This window comes from Cryptomeria japonica, chromosome 11 (assembly GCF_030272615.1).
Source record: "Cryptomeria japonica chromosome 11, Sugi_1.0, whole genome shotgun sequence".
NCBI lineage: Eukaryota > Viridiplantae > Streptophyta > Pinopsida > Cupressales > Cupressaceae > Cryptomeria > Cryptomeria japonica.
The window spans coordinates 506306352-506317551 of record NC_081415.1 but is presented as its reverse complement, the minus strand read 5'-3'; the positions used below and the strand labels follow the sequence as shown (position 1 = coordinate 506317551).

The window sequence follows — 11200 nt, the reverse complement described above, 5'->3', positions numbered from 1 at the left end:
TTCATTGAGCTTCTGATCTTGGTAAAATCTCACAATCACAATCTTAGAGCAATCATATCAAAACAAGATCAATGGAGATAGAAGAAGAATGAAGATCAAACCCATTAAATGTGTGAACGGCATCATTTGATTTATTTCATGATTTTGCATATTTTATAGTTCTTCATTGATGTTGTGTGAATTTCAATGTAGATCTAAGATTTTTGTGATTGAATCTTGTTAGGATTTACAATATTAAGAATTCAAATTAACATATACATTTTGTATTGAATGTTTTTTAATGTTTTTAATAAAAAAGATCTACCCCTATAATAGAAGTTTATCTAAAAATAAATTAAAAAAAATTCCAAATATTAATAATTATTATTAAAAAAATAAATATTATATGATACTTTTTAAGTCCCTTAAAATCACCCTCATAAAGAAAATAATTTAAACCTGAAATAAAGTGATAAAATAGACCGTAAATGTTTTTCGTGTTTAAGAAAAAGAAATAAAATAGAAATAGGTGTCGGTACAGATGGTGCAGCCATGGACTATTCCATGCTTCAGACATCCTTGGAGACGTAAGTGCTGAGGAGAGACTGAGTATTTTATTTACAAACAATGATTGGAATCTAAGAATAAGAAATTTATTTACTATGAACTACCACTTGGCATTTCACAGCTTCTTATCCTGGGGATTTGATACAGAGCTTATAGAAAAATAGATTGCGTCCTTGTTGATGATTTCACTTGTATACGAACAAGGCGACGAATGGATTACTTTCACAGCAGCCGGAGATGAAGGAGTGCACTGTGATACGCGATGTTCAATGCATGATGGAATGCTATGAAGCAAAAGGAGTGCAACCACCATAAACCCTAAATCCTAAACCTTCAAGCCCAATAACAGAGGAATAACAGCTGAAAAATGTTGCAGAGATTGGTAATACGAAACAGGTTTCTGTCTTCAACTTCAACCTTATCTTGGATCATATCTTCATCAACAAATTCTTCAAACAACGTCTTATCAACATCACAAGGGGACTATCTTTCGAAGCAGAAAATATCCGTTCGGGAAGAGAAAAACAAAAGCAACACGTGGTATGGTTTGTATTCGACGTTTCATTTTGAATCTGGGCTTCGATGTTTTTCCTCAGATGCAAACGCAAATATCATTGACAGAAGTGATGTCAATACTAATGTCGATGTTAATGATCCGTTGTGCCCGGGATGTGGAGTTTACATGCAGAGCAAGGATTCCAAGGCCCCTGGATTCTTCCTTCCTTCTTCTAATACTTCTCTTATACCTCATAAACATAGGCATAAGTTGTGGGTAGATGTGGAACCAAGCCAGAATCTAGACCAGATAATCTTACTTGATCCTGACGAGGAACAGCCGCAAAAATTCACAGCCAGAAATGAAGAACAAGGGGGGCCTGGAAAGCCTGTGGTTTGCGCAAGGTGCCATTCCCTGCGTAGTTACGGCAAGGTGAAGGATGAGAGCGTGGAGAATCTGCTGCCTGATTTTGACTTTGAGGTAACTGTAGGGCCCAGGCTAATGCACACCAAGGGTACTCGCTCCACAGTGCTAATGGTGGTGGACAGCGTGGATTTTGACGGGTCTTTTCCTCGGCGAGCTGCGAGGTTGGTTTCACAGGCCATAGAAGAGGGGACCTCTGCCTGGAAGGAGGGTAAGTCCGGGAATGTTCCTCGCTTGGTGGTGGCTGCCACTAAGTTGGACTTGCTTCCTACCCATCTGGTCACCCCCGAAAGGCTAGAAAAGTGGGTCAGACAGCGCGCTCGCATTGCTGGGGCAGTCAAGTTGCAGGGCGTGCATCTGGTGAGTGCACGCAAGGGCTGGGGAATTGACAACCTAACCGAGCATATCAAACAGCTGGCAGGACCACGTGGCAATGTGTGGGTCATTGGAGCTCAGAATGCTGGCAAGTCTACTCTCATAAATGCAATTGGGAAGCATGTTGGGAATGGCAAAAGCGTCACTCAGCTTACCCAGGCCCCTGTGCCGGGTACAACATTAGGGATTATCAGGGTTCAAGGTATCCTTCCTGACAAAGCCAACTTGTTCGACACCCCTGGCATTCTTCATCCTCATCAGATGTCAACCCGCTTGAATAGAGAAGAACAAAAGTTGATACACATTAGCAAGGAGCTTAAGCCCAGGACTTATAGATTAAAGGTCTGTTGCCAGTCTTTTGTTTTCATTTTTTGGATGTTTCATGCATGTTCCTTAGGTTATACTATAAGATCTTTAATTATGACAAAGAATCATAATATATTTACAGTCCCGAGTCAATAAGATCTTTAATTATGACAAAGAATCATAATATATTTACAGTCCTGAGTGATGGCCACACGCTCCGACCAACACAACTGGAAACTTGTCATAAACGTGCCAGAATTGTTTCCCACAAATACCAGATCAGAAAACTTCAAAGCGAACTTTTTTGGCTGTTCCAAACTTCCGAACATGTCTCTGGCACATATCGCCTTCTGAAATGTTTTATCAGGCAGAAATGATTTCTCCTAATTGTTTTGGTGCAATTTAGGTTTCTCAATAACTGTAAGTCGGATATGAAGTTTTGGAGAGCTAATGTTAAACCTCAGTGAGGACTCCTAGGTTCCCAGGGCGTGACTTGTGCCTTTATTTTGTTACTCTTTCTGACAGAATGGTTTAGATTTTCACACTTTTATTGAAAATTCTTACATTGATCCATCTTGAGTAGAGCTCTGAAATCAGGACATATGGCTTCATTGGTTTATTATTCATATTGGAAACAATATTTGGAAATGATTAAAGCTCGTGGGTACCAGTTACATAATAGCATGGATCTGATCAGACTGTTTGTATTTTGAAAAGATACTGAATTGGGATAGCTATAGTTTTATGGTGATTCAGAGCAGAAAAAAATGAGATATAAAATGTGTTAATATTTTGTTAGGAAATAGGTGATCTTTAATACTCTGATACTGGTTCACTTACCTGCAGCCCTGGATTCTGGTTCAATTTGCTCTGGATCTGGGTACAAGGCTCAGTTAGCTGTGGGTGTTGATAGGGTTTTGCATTTGCAGGGCAGATTCATCTGGGTATGGTCATGGATGGACCTGGGTGAATACGGAGTGCAAACGCAGAACCCAGAATGTACTTACAGAGAATTTGCAGTTTTTTTCGTTGTAAATGTAGAAACTGTATTTTCCATTTTAGGGTGTCTATTTTGTTTCGTATGTTTCAGATGATAAATATGTCGTCATAAAAACTGTTATCAACTGCAACCTGCTCCTTTGTTGAACCTTGTTGAACAATCCAGTGATAGCATTGGAATAGCTTCAAATTCTGGGGCCTTGCTATTCGGAGCAAAACCGCCAGATAAAGGGCTGGTTCCCTGTCAGATAAACTTTGGAGAACTAATTCTAATCCTTCTTGAATCTCGCTAATGAAAAGGGGAGAGAAAATAACTGAAGATGAAAGTGTGGTGACATACCGAAGATAGAGTTTTAAACCTGTTCCAAGAGAACAAAAGATTACTACAAAAGACTAATAATTCCCCGCACACAATCTCCAGTTTCACTAGCATTCACATAAATATTTTGCATGAAGGCAAAAAGGTTTAGTCACAGCAATAATAGGGTCACTAGGACCACAACCATTCTTGGATGGACTGTCGAGAAGTTGAGAACACAACTGGCAACCTGCAAATGGATGATTTTATTTCTGCATTAAGGTACAAGGGTTGGAGAGCAATATGAGGGACAAAAATAATGTCCACAAACAAAGATCAAGAACCAGAGATAATACACCATATTGAACATACACAAGAATAAAGAATGGTCAAAACTCAGTTTTTACTGCAAATCCAGGTCCATAACTGCTACAGGTCTCTTGTTGTTTGAGAATTCTCTTGAAAATCAGAGATGCCTCTCTCATCAGATGATAAAAAGATGCCTTCCTTTTCAAAGCATCTCTTATTAAGTAAAACTTAATAGAGAAAAACTAGGAAGTGTCCCTTTTGTGGCAGTAAATGTTTGAACCATCCTGGGTGCTGTAGAAAACATTCTCCTGGTTTGACTCATTGAATCTCTCCCCATTCTCTATCGTGGCGTAGGATATGATGCTGGTTGACTCCTTCAACTGAAAGGTATGAAGATGCTCCTATCAAGGCTCAAAACTGCCTCCACTTTCTTGAATCAGCGGGTGATGGTTGCATGCTGTTACAACTGCTACTTAAGGTATTAAATCCTCCCAAATTACTTATTGCATGAATATAGGGCATGATTACTATATCTTTGCTGTGCGGCTCTACCCATGCCCCACAAAGTACTCCCTGCATCACTCTTACCTAGTGCAAATGAATAGAAAGAAACTGGAAACTCCTAGTTCAGAGTCTTAATCTTCAATGTTCAATATACCTGTGAAGTCATTTTCAATTTTGTTCATATTCACGGTTGGGCACTGCAGACAGCAGTCATCAGTAGTTCCACTGTGAATTTGATTTTCATATTTCCTTTGTCTGGTGGTGTTTATCTTCTCAAAAATGTTCCTGTCTCAGCCACTTCTTTTCCCCCATTGGTAGAAGCATCTCCACATAAAAAATGAGAGCAAAATATTTAGGAGTGATTGCCCAATCTGTCTTACACCTACTAAGCAACAACAAAGCCATTTTGATGTTATAAATGCAAAGGGCTCTTTGTTGCATGCTTCTTTCTGTTTAAAGGTTTTTCCAAATTGTTGTGACCTTTCTTCATGGTAGGCTATTAACACTTATCGCTTCAACCGTTTGACTCTCCAATTCAGGTCCTTCAACTTGAATCATTTCCTCTCGTAGGTTTAGTTCAGAAGTTGAGAGTGATTGCTGTCTGTAGCATTATTTCCAATATATTGAGAAGAGTAACAAATCGACAATCGTGGAATTCTCATCATCCTGAACTAAGTCACAGGGTTTGCCAAATTTCGGCCTTCAAGTAATTGGCGAACTTCAAAAAATTACATAAAAATCATTGAAATTTGCTTCATATTCATATAGGTCAAATAAAATATTTTATAGAGAAAACCCTTTTAAGGGGTTGTTCAGCTTTTTTAAGGTTGAGGAGGGCTTTTCCTGCCTTTATTTGGGGTTTGGGATAGACAACAAATTCAAATCACTGTGCACCTATGAAGAATCTAAAAAATATCGTGATCCCTTTTTTAATACTCTGCAAATTGCATTTAAAATTAGATAACTATCACCCTAGTCCAAGCATAGTCTTCCTCTCATCATTGGATCCTCTCCGATGCAGTCATTGAATCTAGAGGTGGAAACTCATTGTGCTATTCTGGAGCCTTAAGAATCTCACATGTCCAAGCTGGAGTTAAAACACCAATGTGTATCTTCTCCTGTACTCATTATTTGCAGATGACCCATTTTGGAGGCGTTGGGATTAGGAACTGTTAGCAGCAATCAAGAAGGAAGACTGAGAGGGGGGGGGGGTGTGAATTAGTCTTCACCGGATGCAGAATATTAAACTCCAAAACAAAACTGATAAACTGCAGCAATGATCAGATAAGCAAATTAACAGCACAACACACAACACCAAGATTTTTGACGTGGAAAACCCGGTTAAGGGAAAAACTACGGTGGGAACCTACCCACAGTAAGATGATACTCTACAGTAGTATGTGAAAATATTACAATGGAGAATGCACATGCATTTAGGCACATTGCCTAGAGTTCACTGCTCAAAAGATATATGCCCGAAAGGCTACAACCCTCAGGGAAGTCTCACTGACTTACAATATGATTCAGACTACAATCCGGAAGAAATGAACTGAAAGAATAGCATTTTCAAATGTCTGATTACATTTCCGGTTAAGCACAATTGTCTGCTCTGCAACACCAATCTCACCTCAACACTTCGTTGAATGATAAATCTCTTGTTCACACAATCACCTCTCTCTGATAACGCAGACACAATATCGACACCTAAATTACATGAATATCTCACCTATATATACAAATCATCAACCTTGATAACAAGGTCGGCTAAACCCTCAACTCATAATTATAAAAATTACATTACTCATAATTATAAAAATTACATTACACGATACAAAGATCAACCACCGAACCAATATAATGATTTACATTACATCTCATGGATCTAATACAAATTCCCAAACGATCACATCCACCGGAAATCACGCCAAGTTCAACCGCAACACGTTACACCACTAGAAATACTGCATAACAAGAAAATCATCACCGGTTCATAGAAATCACCAAAAACTTGCACAATGATCAGTGTGGATCACCAAAACAAATAGGACACGATTAAGAAACACCAGCAAGCACGTTAGAACCATCCGGAACAGTTGCACCAACACGACTTTTCAAATCTTCATTGATCAACATCTAGTAAGCTCACAACCAATCAGCAACTGTCACGAAGAAAGATAACTTGTAGAGCACCAAATCACGAACCATTTGAAATGAAGATACACAAGATCATCCAAAACAATATCCCAAAGTCTTAGCGCAAGATTTGGTCACACCGGAATATACCGGAGGAAATACCGGATTCTGTAAGACAATGATCAACATAACCAAACTACAAAGTTGAATCAAAAAATCTTTCCAAACTCACCAAAATAAATCATAGGAATATGTTGACATCAATGACAACAACATATCCTAGCAGCAACAATGACAACAACCATATCCAACAATCTCCTCAACAATCTCTAACAATCTCCCCCTTTGGCATTGATGGCAACATATGAATGTGAAAAATAGTCAATGCAAAGAAAGAAGATATCGCCAACAAACTCCCCCTAAGATCAAGATAGATAAGGTAGTTTTTCACACGATCTCTCTCCCCCTTTGACAACAATGCCAAAGATCTCCAAAACAGAAAACCAAACTCTCTCCCAAAATAGAATCATGAATCTTTCTCCCACTAAGACACACAACCAAATCAACAGACTACTCGAGCAGAGGAGCAACACCAATTCATCAATTCGGATAAAAGAATAAGGCTCTGAATTCTACCAGATCGATGCAACTCAATGCATCTAATTCTCATCGGGAGGGGTGGATACCCCTAATTTGTCTCTCAAATAGACAAATGTATCTGCAGGCAAAGACTTAGTGAAAATATCAGCAATTTGTTCCTTTGTAGATACATACTCTAGCTTCACCTTCCCTTCACTGACTTGCTCTCTTAAGTAATTATATTTGATTGATATATACTTAGTCTTTAAATGTTGCATCGGATTCTTTGACATGTTTATAGCACTGGAATTATCACAGTAAATAATAGTAGGCTCATCATGAATAACTCTGATATCTTTCAACATTTGCTTCATCCAAACTATCTGAGTGCAATTACTAGCAACAACAATATACTCAGCTTCAGCAGTAGATAGAGATACTGAATCTTGTTTCTTGCCAGCCCATGAAACCAACTTCTTACCTAAAGGGTCATCAACATCACCAACCCAATCTGGATCAGTGTATGCACACAACATGAAATCATCATTCTTTGGATACCATAAACCATAATTTACAGTCCCCTTCAAATATTTGAATATCCTATTAACATCAGTAACATGACTCTCCTTCGGATCAACTTGATATCTAGCAGCCATACACACAACATGCATAATGTCAGGTCTAGTCTGAGTAAGATATAGCAGTCCACCAACCATAGATCTGTACAAACTCTGATTAGCTTTAGGAGATTCGTCATTTTTAGACAATTTACAACCAGTCACCATAGGAATTCCAACTGGTTTGGAATCATCTAGTCCAAACTTCTTCAACAATTCCTTCACATACTGTCAACAACTCCTTTGATAAATCCCAATTTCAACAAGTATTTGTCTATTCTAGCATACCAGGCTTTAGGAGCTTGTTTCAATCCATAAAGTGCTTTCTTCAACTTACATACCATGTCTCCATCATCCGACAGTGAAAATCCATCAGGTTGCTCAATGTAAATCTCTTCCTCTAAATCACCATTCAAAAATGCAGATTTGACATCCATCTGATATACCTTGAATGAAATCTTTATAAGCAGCATAAGCAAGTAACAGTTTAACAACTTCAATTCTGGCAATCGGAGCAAAAGTTTCTTCATAATCAATACCTTCTTGCTGTGAATACCCTTTGCAGATCAGTCTAGCCTTATTTATGACTACTTCACTGGCTTCATTCAATTTGTTCCTAAAAACCCATTTAGTACCAATAACATTTTTATGCTTAGGTCTAGGCACAAGTTCCCAAGTGTTATTTTTTTCAATCCAATCTAACTCTTCTTCCATGGCTCTTATCCAGTTTTCATCTTTACAAGCTTCAACAACATCTTTATCTTCAACTTTAGAAATCAAACATACTTCTTCTGCAGCTAACCTTCTTCTAGTCATTACACCTTTATTCTTATCACCAATAATCTGATTTTCAGAATTATTCAATTTAACATACCTCAGAGTCTTCTAATTGTTCTGATCTTCAGATTCCTGCACATCATCACCAGCAGTAGCAACATCCAGATTAACAATCTCTACCGGATCATTCTGCTTAGGCTCTTTAGGCTGAATAGGAGCTAAGACAACATGTTGACCATCATCATAAGCTTTGATCTCTTTCCGAAGGTTCTCATCCCCCTTCACATTTGCACTCTCAACTATCTTTCCCAGTCTCTTGTTATAGCACCGGTAGGCTTTGCTCTTTGTAGAATATCCCCAAAAAAATACCTTCATCACTTCTAGCATCAAACTTTCCAAGATCCTCATCTCTCTTGATATAACATTTGCTACCAAAAACTTTGAAATATTTCACAGTAGGAACATTAACAAACCAAATCTCATAAGGGGTCTTACTGGTATCACCTTCGATATGAACTCTGTTAAATGTATAGACTGCAATACTAATAGCTTCTCTCCAGTAGACCTTTAGAACATTTCCTTGAATCGGCATAGTTCTTGCAGCATCCAAAATAGTACGGTTCTTCCTCTCAACAATTCCATTCTGCTATGGGGTTCTAGGAGCAAATAACTGTCTTCTGATTCCATGCATCTCACAGAATGAATTGAACTCACCGGAACAAAATTCTCCACCTCTATCAGATCTCAGATACTTCAGTTTCAATCCGGACTCAGTTTCAACTTTAGCTTTGAATATCTTGAATTTCTCAAATGCTTTTGATTTTTCCTTCAAAAAGACAATCCACATCATCCTGGAATAATCATCAATTAGCAGCATAAAGTATCTATCACCCTGCACACTTCTAACATTTGGAGGTCCACATAGGTCAGTATGCACAAGATCCAACAATCCATCAGATGTATACCTTTTATTCTTGAAAAAAATTCTTGTTTGCTTACCCAACTGACATTCTTTACATACTGGATTAATAGGTTTAACAATCTTAGGCAGATCTCTAACAACTTGTGTAGAACTGATCTTGATCAATGAAACAAAGTTTACATGTCACATTCTTCTATGCCACAACCAACTCTCGTCTATCTTAGCAATCAAACAACTTTTCTCACTAGCATTCAAATGAAAAATGTTACCTTCAATCTTAGTTCCAGATGCAATCTCTATACTGGAGGCATTCAAGATCTTGCATTTCCCATCCTTGAATTGTAGATCATAACCTTTATCAACCATTTGTCCAACACTCAAAAGATTATGCTTCAAACTTTCAACATTCAAGACATTATCAGTGTTATGCTTACCATCAAAAGAAATAAAACCTCTCCCACAGATTACATAGGCTTTGTCATCTCCAAATCTAACTATTCCACCATCATACCTTTCCATGCCTACAAATTTGCTTTTATCACTAGTCATATGATGTGAACAACTGCTGTCAATCACCCATTCACCCTTTTTTTCTACTTTAGCAGCCAAAGCTTTCTCCTCAACAGAACAACTAGTGGAATCAATAGGTACAAGTTTGTCTTCTTTAATGGCAATAAACACAACTTCATCTCCTTCTAATTCATCATCTGTAACACCTTCACCTGCAGCATAGTAACAGTTTGTTTGGTTCCTAAACTTCCGGTTAGACTTATAAGGCTTATCACACTTTTCATGCTTCTCATATCTATCATTCCTATCATGCTTATCAAACTTATCATGTCTGTCATACTTAGCCATTCTCTCCAGACATCTAGAAGCAAAATGTCCTATCTTATTACAAGAAAAACATTTCAAGGGCAACTTTCCATCATACTTACCGACACCTTTAGGCAATCTTCGGGCAATCAGTGCTTCAAGCTCATCAAGCTCTCTTTCTTGCTCTGCAATTTCTCTTCTTTCTCTTTCATATTTGGATATCTTGCACTCATCAGGATCATATTTCTGCTTACCGGATATTGATGCTAATGCTCTAAATGCAGTCTCAGACTTTCCATGTAATTCTCCAAATTCGCTCAGCTCAAATGCAACAAGTTTCCCAACCAACACATCTCTTGTTACTGTGGTCACACTCCGGATCTCATCAATAGCAGCAGCCTTATGTTTATAAGCAGGAGGCAAAGATCTCAGCACCTTAGCAACAATCTCATCTTCCTCAATCTTTCCACCGACATTTCTGATACCAAGGACAAGTTCATTCATCTTAGCCATGTATGAATGTATGTTCTCATCATCTCCCATCTTCAATGTCTCCTATTTTCCTTTCAAGCTCTGCAACTTAGCAACTTTCACTTGACTATCACCTTCATATAGGATCTCAAGCTTCTTCTAGATCTCATGTGCGGTCTGAAGTCCCATAACATTTGTCATTTTAGAATCAGTCAGGGCACTAAGCAATGCTTCCTTCGTTTTGATGTTATATTCAACTTCCTTAACCTCATGAGGAGTGGATGGTCCATTCTGAAGAACAACATAGACATTCTTAGTAATCTTCCAGTAATCTTCTCCAAGACATTTCAAGTGCACCTCCATCTGGCTCTTCCATATAGTATAGTTACTTCCATCAAACCTTAGATTGTCCTTCTTGAAAAGAATACCTTGAGCTGCCATCCTGGATCTCCTCAAGCGATTAAGATTTTATCAGAGGATCTAGCTCTGATACCAATTGTTAGTAGCAATCAAGAAGGAAGACTGAGAGGGGGGGGGGAGGGGGTGAATCAGTCTTGACCGGATTCAGAAAATTAAACTCCAAAACAAAACTGATAAATTGCAGCAATGAACAGATAAGCAAATTAACA

The 11200-nt window shown here is 38.2% G+C and overlaps 1 protein-coding gene across 1 annotated transcript in view; it reads left to right on the top strand.

Moving 5' to 3' along the window:
* The first annotated feature begins 486 nt into the window (after nt 1-486).
* LOC131068359 (GTP-binding protein BRASSINAZOLE INSENSITIVE PALE GREEN 2, chloroplastic) overlaps nt 487-11200 on the top strand; it is a 29600-nt gene continuing 18886 nt past the window's right edge. The window contains exon 1 of the mRNA XM_058003544.2: nt 487-2182. Within this exon, the coding sequence (XP_057859527.2) occupies nt 914-2182 (1269 nt within the window). The 5' untranslated portion in view covers nt 487-913. The remainder of the gene's footprint in view (nt 2183-11200) is intronic.